Source organism: Ailuropoda melanoleuca, chromosome 2 (assembly GCF_002007445.2).
Source record: "Ailuropoda melanoleuca isolate Jingjing chromosome 2, ASM200744v2, whole genome shotgun sequence".
Taxonomy (NCBI): domain Eukaryota; kingdom Metazoa; phylum Chordata; class Mammalia; order Carnivora; family Ursidae; genus Ailuropoda; species Ailuropoda melanoleuca.
Genome location: NC_048219.1, coordinates 140,045,315 through 140,061,437, shown reverse-complemented (window position 1 = coordinate 140,061,437; position 16,123 = coordinate 140,045,315). Strand labels below are relative to the sequence as shown.

At 34.8% G+C, this 16,123-nt stretch overlaps 1 protein-coding gene across 3 annotated transcripts in view; it reads right to left on the bottom strand.

Annotated features, from left to right (window-relative positions):
• Positions 1-16,123, bottom strand: part of DCAF17 (DDB1 and CUL4 associated factor 17) — a 40,278-nt gene that overhangs the window by 12,290 nt on the left and 11,865 nt on the right. For 2 of the 3 annotated variants that reach the window (XM_002923913.4, XM_034654730.1), the window contains 7 exons: positions 15,912-16,048; positions 14,681-14,759; positions 13,596-13,685; positions 11,316-11,420; positions 10,915-11,020; positions 3,831-3,973; positions 427-536 (listed from right to left, as the gene is read on the bottom strand). In XM_002923913.4, coding sequence (XP_002923959.1) covers positions 427-536; positions 3,831-3,973; positions 10,915-11,020; positions 11,316-11,420; positions 13,596-13,685; positions 14,681-14,759; positions 15,912-16,048 — 770 coding nt within the window. The remainder of the gene's footprint in view (positions 1-426; positions 537-3,830; positions 3,974-10,914; positions 11,021-11,315; positions 11,421-13,595; positions 13,686-14,680; positions 14,760-15,911; positions 16,049-16,123) is intronic. The other variant, XM_019804509.2, reaches the window with a different exon arrangement.

The following is a 16,123-nucleotide window of genomic DNA, read 5'->3' as shown; positions in this document are numbered from 1 at the left end:
AGGGAAGCCAAATGAAGTGTTTCAAGGAAGGAAAGGTCAACTGGATGGAAGATGTGGGTCAACAAAGCAAAACAAGGTTTACCTCAAACAACTCCTACTCTAAACCTGTCTTTTAGAACAAAGACAAATCATTTCTCTCCTTAACCCTGAAGAATTAAAACATGATGAGGACAAGCCAATCTGAATCTCCTTTTACCCATATATCATCCATCAAAGAATTTATGTAGTATCTATAGAGAGTGGTTGATATATACAATGATGAGGCTGAAAAATAAAGTTTTCTAGATGCCAGTCTCTGAGGAAGCAACCTGTAACAAGCTAATTATTTCTATAATTGAATCAATAGGTAGCTGGCAAAAATAAACTTGCCGATAAATGCTTCCAAAAGCTACTTTTCACTTTAAAGTAACTCACAAAAATACTCACTTGACCTGATTTGGGCCAACATGTATTATTCTACCAGAAGCATCGGGATGAAAATAGATCCAGTCAGATTCTAGAGAACAACATTCCATTTCTTGGATCCCATTTTTTGCCTGAAGTTGGGTAAAAATATTGAAAATAAAGATTAAGGGAAAATAAAATAAGGTTTCAAATCTAACATCAGTCATAGATCAGTAAATCAAAGGTACAGGGAAGAGAAAATATCAATAGTTGAACTGGGATATGTGTAAGAATTGAATTAGGACACTCATACTTGAGAAATCCAGAACATTCACCCTGTACCATACAATTTACCTGACAAATAATAACTTAACAGTTACCATATCTCAAGCATCTAATTGTGTCAGTAGGTGTTTTAGAGTCATTTCATTTAACAACACTCAAAGCATATATTATCATCCCCACTTTGATGAGGAAACAGATGTATAAAAAGGATAAATCATTGGCTCAATGTTTTACACGTGCTAAACACCTGCTCTGATTCTGAGGTTCAAGGACTTGTACCATGACATAACTTTGTACAATCATGCACACACAGCTCCCTATAACTTCTTCCTCCCTTGCCTATCCCCAATAAACTGGCAAAAGGAGTGGTTAGCACAAAGATAAACAAGCAACCCAACCCAAAATCTCAGAAACAGGTCATATAATCTCCTTGGATAAGTCAGATGTAAACCTCTAATAATGAAGAAATGGTCTAATACTGCTTAGCCTTTTAGGCATGTAGAGATTTATTTCATGGTAGGACATTTAGACATTAAAATAAAGAAAAAGATACCTCCATGATATATGATCACATATGTACATAAATGTTTTACCTTATACACGGGAGCACTGGGGACTAATACCAGCATGGATACATTGATTTCATTTAATTTCTCCAATGTAAAATGAAGTGATACTACCTTTCCTATTAGATACTTACAAAAGTTTTTTAAATATTAATTACCAATTTCATTAGCATATACTGACAGGACACTATGTTTTAAGTATCACACTAGGTGTTTGTACCTCACATGAACTAAACATAACTCTTGCCATCAAAAACTCATAATCAAGAAGGGAGGCAGAAACATAAACAGAAATAAGACAGTGCAGAAAACAAAAACAAAAACAAACAAAAAGCGTAGAAAACAAAGTAATCAAACCATGCACAGGATGTTATCAAGCATCCAACCCACATGAGCAGAATATTAGAAGAAAAAACAAAGCTTAAACTAAGCCTTAAAGGATGAGCACAAAATGGTGAAAAAGAAGAGATGGCAAAACACAAAACACAGAAATTTTAATCCATATAGCATGTACATGTATACACATGAATAAAAATTTTAATTTTGGCTCCTACAAAAGTAATATAATGACTAGAGAAGTAGGTGGGGGCTATGTCACAAGTGTTTGTATGCCATGCTTTTTAAAAAAAATGGAATTTAACACATTTTCTGTGTTAGTGAATGTTTTAATTTTTCAGAAATTTTTATAAGTATTCTAATAATTTCTAATAGGAATGGTGGTATTATTACATTGTACATATAAGGAAATCCATTCAAACACCTTGGCTGCAACTACTGAAATTAATACGTCCAAGAATACATTAGCTCTGGATGTTCCTTTGTTTAAAATAAAACATGTACATGCATCTTTCTTTAAACAATTCCCTTTATTACAATTCCTATAACATGCAAAAGAAATATTATCTCTTTTTGTGTTAAATATAAGGCAGCATTATTACCAGCTTCTGTAGTTTTGTTATGTGCTTGAATGCTAGATTTTAAAGCTCATTTTAATAGAAAGTTACGAAACATTTTCTGAATTCTTCAGTTTGGCTGCATGTGTTTTTGGGTTATCTACTCTTCTGACAGGTGGCAAAGTAACAGGCAAATGCATCCTGAAGTTAATGTCACTACAGCAAAGCTGTCTGGCAAAGGGATTTAAAACTTCCCCTGGATTCGGCAATTATTTATGAATATGTTGAAATATAGATATGACTAGATGTTATAATCAGTTATTATAGAAGGGGAGTACTTGACAGACACGCTTGATATGGATGTTGGAGGCCATTTTATACACATACACACACTAATATGTATTACCAATTCTTATATAAAAAGAATATGTACTAAATATCCAGAATGTAAATCATACAGGGTTTGACTGGATGGAAAAGTTAAGTGAAAGAGAGATGTGACAGGTCCTGGTGGCTGAAGAACGTTCACTGGCTGAGAGGTGAACAATCAAATCACAGACTTGTCATGACAGGAAACAGCCCCTAGAGAGGCCACTCTAAAAGAAGATGTCACTGGGCTGGGCCAAACAGGAGCAGTCACATGTGATAGGTAAATGAAAAAATGAAAGGGGACAATGTCCCCACAAAAGAAAACTAGAAGACACTATACATAGTGTTCCTTGGAAGTGACATCAAAGGAAATAGATAACTGGAACCAAGATTGTGTTGATCTTTGGTGTGGTGAAAGGTGGCCTATGACTAAAAGCCACTGAGTCCAACAGTGACTGATTGAGCACAATCCTGGAAGAAATGGGTGTGGAATTAGCTGAACCTATATATTTTATATATCAAATACATAGGTTACAGAAATAAATTACACTAACTCAGCAATACAAAGCAAAGGGGAACCCCTCCACCAATCCCTGTGCGCTTGCTCTTTGCACTTACCTTAATCACTGTGCTTAACAGACTGCATCTTACTTATCTACACGTGTGTTTTCAAGAGTGTAAGCAACTTGAGGGAAGGGAATATGTCCCCAGCCATGCCTGGCACATATTAGGCCTTCAATGAATTAAATTAAATTAAATTAAATTAAATTAAATTAAATTAAATTGATAAATCATGCCTAAATAATTTTCAAAAAGAAAATAAAGAAAATTAATTCAAGGGGTAGAAATTTCTATTGTCTTACCATGTACATTTTTTCCTATTCTGCCATAAGTTACTTAACATAGTTCTTGAAAATTCGAAGTGTTTTGATGGTTATATTGTGACCAACAGAGTAGTACCTGGTTCTGCTCTGGAAAGCCAATAGCAGCAAACCATAAAAAAACAGAACCAACTACACATTGCACCAGCAATTTCAGAGGCAGCCTGAACATATTCCATCAATAATTTCCACTATGGAGCTTCAGAGATGTTTTGCAGAGATCCCATGAGAAATCTTTGGTTTCTAAAAATTTTCAAATCTTAATGCTTTTAAATTCTTGGTAGTACACCCAAGTGTTTGTTATATTCTTTGTATTCTTCTGTACCTAACATTGTTTACAAATTATTAATACAAATAAAAACTAATTCTTAGGAATTCTTATTATAGAAGTAGAAAATGAAGAATTTCTGAAACAAATTTACTACTAAAAAGTCTGATCACTCATGATTTACCAAGGAATTATCTTTCAGGGCACAAATATGGAAAACTCCTTTCTGTTTCTTCTTATTAGGTGTGATGATGTAGTGCCAAGGATGGCCTCCAATCTGAAAAGCATTCTCCAGGGAGGACACCTCAAAGAGCAGTGGTGGTGTGTCTGCAGAGATGGGCAAAAGGAATTTATTATTTTCTCTGTTCCGGTAGCCTTGGAACATTCATGAACTGAATTCAACCCTTCTTTGCATGCACCATCTATGAATTTCCATTAATGAAAAATTACTATGTTCAGGAAATATAATCAGGAAAGAGGCTGATTGCTAAGAAAAGAGAAAGCTGGTAGGAAACAAATGTTGTTATGAGGTCAACTTTCCAGACATCTGTTTTCAGGGTATGTGTGACCTGCAGGTGAGTGGAGATAAAAAGTGGGGTGAAGGTGCTTATGACGGGAAAAAATGGCAAAGTACACCTAATAAAAGCAGCTGCCATTTACTAGACATGTATATCTGACTCCGGGTTAGATACTATTTCCAACACTCATAACAATCCTAATAGGTAATTAAGCTTAATAATTCCTTCAGATGTGAGGAAGAGATCTTCCATATTCCAGACTAACAGGTTATACTTAGCAAACTTTATCAGAGGAGTCTTAAGATTTCCAGTGTAGAAGTGATATTAGTCATAACGAATGTAACCACTTAGGATAGGTCCTATCACAGTGAAAGCTTTATTAAAGGGTAGCCACTACTACTAGTATCATCTTTAGACAAGTTAACTAGTTTAGATACATCTAGTCATAAGTGGAAGGTACTATAGCTTTAGAAGACCAGAATAGCATTTGGGCAGTTCTTGGGAAACACCGCAAATCACACAGTCTGTTTCAGCAGGTGGTTAATCTATGACTCCTTTTTTTATTTTTTTAAAGATTTTATTTATTCATTTGACAGACAGAGAGACAGCCAGTGACAGAGGGAACACAAGCAGGAGGAGTGGGAGAGAAAGAAGCAGGCTCCCAGTGGAAGAGCCTGACGTGGGGCTCAATCCCAGAACTCCAGGATCATGCCCTGAGCCGAAGGCAGACGCTTAACGACTGAGCCACCCAGGCGCCCCATGACTCCTTTTTTTTTACCCCTCTACCTTAAAAGTATACTCTTTGGTTATGAGGCCATCACTGTCAGTGAAGGGGCTTGCCATAGGAAGACCATTCACTCAAGAGTCACATGTTACATATAGAAGTGAAGTATATGCTCTATTAGGCTTCTTCATAAGGACAATTTACTACTTGGTGCTATACATAGGAGAAAAATAATGAAAAGTGAATTCACAAACTGACAATCCTGAGAAAGAGACAAGTATAAACATATTAAATATACTTAAAGTGCTTTAAAGAAAACTTTTAGGAAAAGAGTAATATTCTTAATATATAAAGAAGTCTTTTTACTAAGAAAAATATGAACCCAACAGAAAACTGAGGGGAAAAAATCACTAAGTAAATTATGAAAAAAGTACAAACATCATATGTGATAATATGGTAGCTATCAAATGATGGTGAATGAGGAAAAAAATATAAAAAGAAAAAATAGAGTTTGAATTTGGGGTTAAAATTTCAAGTAGGTATGTCACAGAGAATATAAAATAGGTATGAACAACAGGAAAAAAAAAGTCAATCCAAAAAAGATGTATTTAAAAAGAAATGCTTTCTCAGCATTGCTAAAAATGGCCCCAAAGTAGCAGCAAGGCTCTGATCATCACAACTCTGATGGGTCCCCACTAACCTCAAGAGCCTGAATTTTGATCTCTATTTTCAATTAAAGAGTCCTAGAAATTCTGAGAGTAGCTGATTCCATGTCTTATGGTGAAGAGATTTTAGGATAGGTCTGAACCATCCAGTTATTGCTATCAAGACTATTTACAAGGATGTCAGTGTAGTGTTAAAAGAATAAGAGAACCAGCAAAAGGGGCTCCTACTGGCTAGACTGTGGAAAGAGAGGCACTAAAAAGAATAATTATTATAATGCTCTGAGTCTGTGAAAGGTCAAGCAATGATACTTCAGAGTTTTAATATAAATTGTACAAAATGTTGTACGGTTTATAAAAGAATGGCTATAATAGGATATGATTTTGCTGTAACTTTAAAATATAGGGAATATATCAAGCAAATGCAGATTAAAACCACAATGAGATATTGCCTCACACCTATTAGAATGTCTATTATCAAAAAGATAAAGAACAACAACAGGATGTAGAGGAAAGGGAACTCTCATGTACCACTGTTAGGAATGTAAATTGGTGCAGGCACTATGGAAGGTCCTCAAAAAATTAAAAATGGGGGACGCCTGGGTGGCTGTCGGTTAAGCATCTGCCTTTGGCTCAGGTCATGATCCCAGGGCCCTGGGATTGAGTGCCACATCAGGCTCCTTGCTCAGCAGGGAGCCTGCTTCTGCCTCTGCCTGCCACTCCCCCTGCTTGTGCACTCTCTCTTTCTCTCTCTGTCAAATAAATAAATAAAATCTTTCCAAAAAAATTAAAAATAGAACTACCATATAATCTAGCAATTCCACTACTGGGTATTTACCCAAAGAAAATGAAAACACTAATTTGGAAAGATAATATGCACCCCTATGTTCATTGCGGCATTATTTACAGGAGTTCATAGAGACAGAGAACAGACTGGCGGTTATCAGAGGGGAAGGGGCTGAAGGGTGTGTGAAATGGGTGAAGGGGGTCAACTGTATGGTGAAAAATGGTAACTAGATTTACTGTGGATTTACGTAGATTTACACTAGTTGTGTATACAAAAATATATATATATATATATATATTTTAAAGATTTTATTTCTTTATTTGACAGAGAGAGACAGCCAGCGAGAGAGGGAACACAAGCCAGGGGGAGTGGGAGAGGAAGAAGCAGGCTCACAGCAAGGAGCCTGATGTGGGGCTCGAACCCATAACACCGGGATCACGCCCTGAGCTGAAGGCAGACGCTTAACCGCTGTGCCACCCAGGCGCCCCAAAAATATATATATTTTTTTGAGGTGAAAGCAGAGTTTTTTGAAAATATGGAGCAAGCAGGTACAGACAAACACTCCACGGGACTTGGAAAGGAAAGGAACATGAATCTCATCTTTGTTTGGGGTCTGGTGTTTTTTGTTGAGGATGGTTGTCTGGTATACATGTACTCTCAGGGATCCAGAAACTGTTTAAAACAAAGACGAGGGTTCAGGTGTTATTCCTTGGAGCCACGGGGTCTTGGCATGGAGATGTTTAGCTCCAGTGGTCTGGAATGCACCTATGATAGCTTCGTCCAGTCATTCTCACCTAGTCCTTCCTTGGATGTTATTTATTCTAGAAAATCATTAAGTATTTGTCCCTTAGAAGGACATGTACTATTTGCATTATAAGGCATGTGTAAAGCGGGGTAGGGGTGTAGGTCCTAGCAAGATTAGAAACTGGAAAAGAAGCAAAGGCAAAAAAACAGCTTTTTCTCACATGGGGTTCCCTTCAGTTTCCCTCCCATTTCCTACTATGAGATTTTTATCCTAATTCTTAAGGGGTGTTGAAGGGTGAAGGTCTCATCTTCTGTAGCTCTTCAGGCTGAAAGAGATTATAGGTCCTACATATCGAGAGGCATAAAATTCCTGAGCTATCTCATTAAATGAACGGCCCCTAGTGGCAGACTGTGGTAGAGACACTCATGAGGCCTCATAAGAATAAGATGCTTCCTCAGTTTCCATTGAGATAATTTATCTGACATATTTATGCAGAGCATATAATAACAGTAGCTCCCTCGATAAAGGAAAAGACCTAGCATAATTATTATCACAGCTAGTAAAAGAAGAGTTTTGCATCAAGACTATCCATTTCCGCTAAACCAGGAAGAAATCCAATCACTGGGAGAATTAAAGGAGTCAGGCATTGCTTTAATTTGTGCGTGCATGTCTGCTAAAACTTTGAATACATTAGACTCATCAGGGATATATACAAAATATTCAGTCTCAATGTTAGCGTTAAGTTTCTTCTTGAGCTACAGTCAGGATGTCAAGGACCATTTGGTTTTGGAGGGCCACCTTTCAAATTTGTGGTTGACTGCATGTTGGGTTTGGTTAAAGGTGGCCACTGTATACTTCACTAAAGCCTCTATTTGTCATTTTACAGTTATAGAGGAAGCTCCTGGGACAAATATGGCTAAGGGTTAAAACCATCAAGAATCCCTCTTTGCCTAGTGTCTAGCCTAGGTGAGATCCTAATTATGAAGAATCACTGGCAAGTGGAGATGACTTGTCCTGGGAAAAATCAAATTATTATGCTGTACACCTGAAACAAATCTAATGTTATATATACATATCAATTTTATCTCAATAAGAAAAATAGGTAGTTAATCTAATATATTTCTTCTGTTAAATAAATGTTTAAAAAATTTAGATTCACATTAAGTGAAAATACAAGGTACAGAACAGAGTATATGATATACTATACTTGGTATAAGAAAGAAGGTAATATTTAAAGAATACATACACACGTTTTCTTATTTTTATAAAAACAAACAACAGAGGGATAACCTTGAAACTAAAAATAATGATTACTTATAGGGGCAGGGTAGGGTGGGGTAGGGGGAAGGGAAGTAACGAATAAAAGGCCTATGTATGGAAGCAAAATTTCTCAGACACCATCTTTTTATATAGTTTTGATCTTTGAAATATACACATTTTACAACTTCAAGAATAAAGTTAAAAGGGAAAAACAAACCTAAAATTGAAAGACTAAAACAAATGAATCTAATTACATAAAATTGGTAACCTAATCATATAGAAAAATAATTTCAAATAATCTTTGAACACATTACTCTGTAGTACACTTACTGGGCTCTACAATAAGGACAAAAGGAACTGTAGAGAAATCTTAACCTTCACACTATAGTTTTTAGTAGTAGCACTGATACGGCAACTTTAAGATTATCACATATACAATAGGATAAAATTTTATTAGGAATCGAGAAGTTCAGTGGGCCAAAAGAAATACAAATATAAAATCAAGGAACAATTAAATTGGAAATATGAGAATGAACTAAAGAAGTTTTGTTTTAATGTATTTCCCAGCTCTGTTCACCAAAAAATAAAGACAACCAATTGCATTGAGCACAACTAGATCTTGGTCTGTGTTGTGGGTTGAACTGTGTCTCTCAAAAAGATAAGTCAAAGTCCTAACTGCTAGTATCTGTGAATGTGACCTTATTGGGAAACAGGGTCTTTGCAGAGGTCAAACTGGATAAGGGTGGGTACCAAATCCCAGAGTAAAGAAGGCCATGTGAAGACAGGCCTAAATGTGAGTTATCCCGCCACAAACCAAGAAATGCCAAGGATTGTCAGCAGCAACCAGAAGCTAAAGAGGAAGGAAGGATTCTTTCCTAGTCTTCATAGGGAGGCTGTCTCCGCCAACACCTTAATTTCAGACTAGCCTCCAAAAGTGTAAGAGATTAAATTTCTGTTTTCGAAAGCTACCAGTCTGTGCTGTCACAGCCCCCTAGGAAACGAATAGTCTATGATGATATTCTCTACTAAAATGCTCCTTGTCGGATCTAGGATAAGGAAAGTAAAAGATAAACCTGGAATATATTATTGTTCCAGAAAGCAAGGAAATTCTCCAAGACTGTTGGGGTATGTCAAAATGGAGGTCTCGCTGGCCAAATTTGGGGCAATTTGAACATCATTAAGAATAATGACTGTAACTGTATAATTTTTAATAAATAAAAATCCTTGAGTCTATTGTGATTATACATGTGTGCTGATCTCTAAAATATTTTGCCACCATTGGAAGTAACTATTACACCAACTCCTTGCTCAAATATTGATAATTAAAGAGAAGGAATAAGTATTTACTTTGACTTTTTAGGAGGAATTATAGTTCATCCCTAGGTGACAAGTGAAAGTTTTTATTTATAGAAAAATGTCAGTTATTAAGGGTAGAAGGAATGACCGAATCCTTCAAATGGCCATTCTGCCACCCCAAATGACATAAATGACTCGGGGAAGAATCATTAATAGTTACAGGAATATTCTTATGTTGTTTGTAATCACAGAAAATTAAAAACAACCTACATGTCCAAACTAGTGAATTGGTTCAACAAATTTAGAGTTCATCAATAAAACGGTATATGTCAAGTTCTTAAAATTTCAAGGAGCTGCGTGTGCACATCCATACACAAGGAACCACAATGTAAGCACCACGTTCAAAAAGTATCATAAGATATATAATGAAAACTAAGTCTTCCTTTCATCCGTATCCCTCAGAGGTAACTACTATTTATCAGGTTTTTGGGTGTCCTTCCATATATTCCAAGCAAATCTAAAAGCATATGCTTATACGTCCACTTTTAACATGTGAATATGAACTCTTTATACAAATGAAGCTTTTTATATACAATTTTATACTCCTTTTTATCACGTAGTAATATATATTGGGAATTGCTCGATAAATGCAAAAAAAATTCTTTTTAACAATTAAATTTATGATACAGCCAAACAATGAAATAATATTAGTGTCACCTACCAATGTACATGTTATTTCCAATCATTTGCTACTAGAAACAATGTTGTACTTGTACATCTGTCATTTTGTACACATGTGAATATATCTGGCATAAATTCCTGGACATGGAATTGTGCAAGGTGTATACACCTTAAAGCTTTGACACAAAATGACAAACTGTCCTCTGCAAAGGACCCCAACAATAAATGAATATACTGTTATATTCTTATATACTTCTATACTTTTAATAACCCTGTTATGTAACCTTTTGATACTTGAGAATCTGAAAAGCTATATCTTATGATAATTTTAATTTGCATTTCTCTTACCAGTGATGTTGGGTTTCACCTTCCCCTAATTAAAAGCCAAACAAGACTCAGTATCCCCAGGCCTTCAGTTCAATGAATAACTGATAGATTTTGTTATTATCTATTCAATAGCAAGGAATATGCTGTATAGAAGTAGAATGAATTGAGTTTATAATTAAATTATGAGAAAACATCTGGATGATTACAATAAATATTTATATGACCACTTATTTTTTAAGGTGAAAAAAATGCTATATAGTAGCCATACCTGTGATTTTAATATTACAAGGAATGCCAAAAGGAGCCTCTCCTACAGTTCCAGCAGTCCCACCCCATCTGCATGCACACCCTAAGTCAAGTTTCTGTTGCATGAACTAAAAACAAAACAAAACAAAAACGGTGGCTTTAGCACCTACTTATTTGCTGTCTGAAGAGAGAAAAAGTCAAATTCACATGTATATGACAGAGAAAATATCTTTATTGACTCAAAGGCCTTTCTGTTTATCTTCCCTCCCCTCTTTTAAAGGTTACTTTGTCTTTCTGCATTTGTACAGTTTTGTAGAGTTGAAATCTACACAAGTGTCTTACTCTAAAAGCATTTAAAAAAAAAATCATACCTTAGTCCAAACCTCGAGTTATTATAATATGGCAAATTTCAGTCTTCTTTACCTGTTCAGTGATGGCTTGGAAGCTGTAGAGTCTGACCAGTCCTGAGCTGTACATCACAATCAGTATTCCATGAGACAAGGTAGCATCTGTAACGTTCCCAAAAATCTGAGGGGAAAGGTAGATATCACCTGAGAAAAGACCAGAAGGCCAATCCTCTGAGTGTTCACAGTGGTTTGTGCATTTGCTTAATAGCGGTCACCACTACAACACTGCTGCCTACCATTATAACTTAATTATAATTTAGAGACTTGAAGTTAAAGTGTCATTAGGGTAGTAGGCCACTACAGTCTCGAACAGGAGCACTAATGGGAGTGCAGCACTTAACCCTCAAAATGATTCAGCAGCATTCATTTGCTTCATCCAATCGCTTTACAGTTTTGTCAATATCTTTTAATAACACAACCTATTCGTCGTGGACATAGGCATACACTGAGATGATCTAATTCTACCATGCAGGATATGTGTAGTAGAATAAATATAGGGACCTATTCTTTATGCTAAGATGTAATAAAGAGACTGATTTTTTAGCTGAAAGTGAAAAGATTGGCTCTAAAAAAGCACTTCTAAAGAAAAACTACCAACTCCAGAATTTTATCATTACTTTGTTCCTTAAATATCTAATACTGCTTGATTTTTTAGTCATATAAAAACCTAATGTATTAAAAATCAAGCAAGCACCTATACAGACATTTAACCTGGCTAACCTTGAGTAAGGCTTTGTTTGGCTCTTTGTTCCCTTCTGTTTTTGTTCTATGCACTGGATCCTGTCATAATCCTCCACAGAGCTCTGATAAAATAACTTGATTCTGTGCCTATTTTAATATTTAACAAAAGCCAACATAGACAAATATTCATAGCAATGAAAGAACGAGTGGAAATTAAGTGAAAATCTGTTTCTGTTTCTATTCAAGACAAATTACTTAGTGAAGATTTACTACCCCAATAACTAGCTTAAAGTACATTTTGAGCTTGGTCCCTGGGTAGTCTTTTATACATGGTAAGTGGAAGATATGCTTCAATTCCAACTAACCCTAATCAAAACCAAATCCCTCCAATGATTATCATAGGCATCTAAGAATAAATAGAAACAATTCACGGTTTAGTTAAGTGTTCATTCCTATTGTAGACTGTAATAAGCACACACAACTACTTAATCCACAAGCACAAAGAAAATAGTTAAATTCCTAAATTGTGTTTCTTGTCATCTCTTAGAGAGATAATTATGCTTTGCTTCAATCTTGACTAGCTCATGATTTTTTATTTGGTGATCCTTATTTCCCACTTTGAAAGGAGGACTTGTGTAATTCAAACATGTTTTCAATTAATGAGTACACTAATAAAGTAGCCACTCTATTTTAAAATTTGGTTCATACTTTGGAGTCAAATCTAGGTTCTAATTTCAGCTTCTCCATTTACTTACAATTTGGGTAGCTGCTTAACTTCCTAGTTGAACCCACTATATGTTACAAAGTTAGAAACTACTCAAAGTGCCTGGCACAAAACAATAAATAAGTAACTGATACTATACTACTCATTCACATTATGTAGGTTAGTATACTATGCTTATATAAAAATTTTTTAATATGTTCATCTTATTTGCTAATGACTCTTAGTGGACCCTGAAGATCTGACCCCAGTACTACCTGAGGTGCTTAAAGACTAGTAGAATAGACCAATAAATAACTACCCACCCAGACTAAGTAACAATTTTTTAATGGAAAGTAGGAGGCTATTGATTCTTTTACTCAAAGAAACTATGTCCTTTCTTTCCTCCCATATAACAAACCATAAATCAAGAAAAATGACAAGAATAAAACCTATAACTGAATGAGCTGGAAAACTCACCTATTTAATTATAGGCCTTGTTTATGTATCATAAAACAAATTCTAGATTTATACCTTGCAATTAAAATGATTCATTTTGTTGTAGCTTTTCATCTTCCTCATGGTCATTTTAACAAGTTTTGGAATATCCCTCTGAAAAAAAACACCTCACTCATTTCATAATTTTATAAAGTAGTGGTTTGTTAATGACACCAAAGGTATTCAACACTATCCACTTGAAAGGCATAAGAACATGCAGAAAGATGAAAGGATGATTAGGCTTTCTCCCTAAATGAAACATTCTCATGTATTCTGACATGAAACAAACAAGATCAGAAAGCTTTTTACAGTCAGAGGAACATCTGCAATCAAAACACCTAATAAACAAACATACATTGACATCACATCTTTTGACAAAAAATTAACATTACAATTAAATAAGAAGTAAGTCCTTACCTTCTTGTTGATCTCCAGAATCCCTATGAGTGAAAAAGGTAAAACATGGAACACTGCAAGGTATAGCAAAACAGGCTGTTGAATGCCTGCCTAAAAGGAAAGATTAAATTACAGGCAGCTCTCAAAAGAATTTCAGAAACACTGTTTTCATGAATTGAAAACATCCATCTGTCCTAGCATACAGTTATGTGGATGTTTTCATGAATTGAAAACATCTATCTACATTGCAAAGTTACTTAAACAGGAAAGCATACGTGTACAAAATATGTCCATTAAACCTTCAGCCCTTTAACATAGAGGCACATACACACAAAAATCTATAAAAGTAAAGACAGGGCTGCCTGGGTGGTTCAGTCAGGTAAGTGTCTGACTCCTGATCTCAGCTCAGGTCTTGATCTCGGGGTCATGAGTTTAAGCCCCGCATTATAATAAAAATAAAAAAATAAAAAATAAAAATAAACATTAACAGTAAACATTTCTTAGCAACAAAACATATTTTATATACTGTAAACAAAAACATTTTATATGCATAATAAAACATTTTCTATATACTTTAAATTAATATATATTTCTGATATATATCATATATAATTATGTTGTCATTGTTATACATATATTATATTAATGTAATATAAATTATATCATAAATTGGAATTCTAATAATAAAGAGCCTAATCATAGTTATCATAATCACATCATCTGAGTTATCATAGTCACATCATCTGAAAGTAGAATTACACTGACATGTCTATATGAAATGAGAAAAAACTATCAATAAAGCTGGAGTGATTTCTCTGCTTGAAAAATATAGCTCCCTTACTTTGAAGAACAAGGTTCTGTCAATTTCTTTCCACTATGGAATGTAAAATAATCTGTTGTACTTCCCCAAAGCGGCTCAAAGGGTATTTCTTAAGTTTATACCATTTCTTATACCATTCTTTTTTTATTTATACTTTTATACTATTCTTCAGAAATCCAAGATCATTAATTCTTTCCTAACAAATTTGCAGACAATTTTCTCTGGAAACAAATTCCTCATCTTACTGAGTTTAAAGATTTATTTATTGATATTTAAAGATGTCTACCTGCCGGGCCAATACTGTGCCTTTGTTTTGAGCTGACTTGACTGCAATGACTTCTTGAGGAGTGTCCCAGCTCAGGTATCTTATAAAAGAATGAAGACAAGGTTATTCATTTGGGTAAGTTTCCTTATAATCAAAATATAGATATTTCATAAATAGACATTTCTTCATTTAAATTATAAAAACAAAGTAATTTATTTTAAAAAACAAATAACTTAAAAATTCCCTCTACATCCTTACATGGATATATTCCTATTAAAAATATATATATATGGCATGCCTGGGTGGCTCAGTCATTAAATGTGTGCCTTTGGCTCAGGGCCTGATCCCAGGGTCCTGGGGTCGAGCCCTGCATTGAGCTCCCTGCTCTGCTGGGACCCTGCTTCTTCCTCTTCCACTCCCCCTGCTGTGTTCCCTCTCTCGCTGGCTGTCTCTCTCTCTGTCAAATAAATAAATAAAATCTTTAAAAAATAAGTAAATAAATAAATAAAAAGTAAATATATATATATTTAATTTTAATCCTTCTAGTGTCAATAAATAAAAATTGTGTTTGATCAAACAATATTCAAAACTTAGAAAACAAAAGGCCATTCCTACTTTAAAATGGACATTAACATTACAAAAAGCATTAAAAATGTTACTTTCACATTCTACATGCATATATTCACTCCCAATATGCCTATATATAATATATAAAACTACTAAGTTAAAATAACAGTTTACAGGGACACACAGCTGGCTCAGCCGGAATGGGACTCTTCATCTTGGGGTCATGAGTTTGAGCCCCACACTGGGTGTAGAGACCACTTTAAAAAAAAAAAAACAACAGTTCTTAGACTGTACTAGGCAGGGGATTTAACTGAAACAGAATAGCCTTCAGGAAAACCTATCATGAAATGCAACCCTACATATAAAATACTACTTGCAGAACATATAAAATACTACTTGTAGGAGGGAAATCTGAAAAGGGTGGGGAGAGATATCTGCCAAGGTTAGTTACTTATGAGTGATACAAAAATGAATGATAAAGGGTCTGTATCTTCAGATCTTCAAATGCAGTCATAAGGAGAGAAAAAGAGAAAAGGTTTATAAACTGAAATCCAGATATACAATGGGAAACTTAAAAAAAAACCCAAAACTTGAAATTTCCTGGGCCACAAGTCTCAAATTTGTATATATATTTATATTTTATATATTTTAATAAAATTTTGAGTAATAAAGTCACAGTTAATACCTGAATTTGCAATATGAAGCAAGATATATTTTCTCAAGGACTTTTCCAGTAGTTGCTGATATGCGAAATAGCCAATTATGAGCAGTCAGTGCAATGAGTGAAGATTTATAATCTGATGGATTGGGAAGTATTTCCCCCTAAAAAATACAAGGTGTAAAAATGAAACTGGTTGGTCATGAACAAATCTGCAGAAATCCATGTCCAAAGAAAAC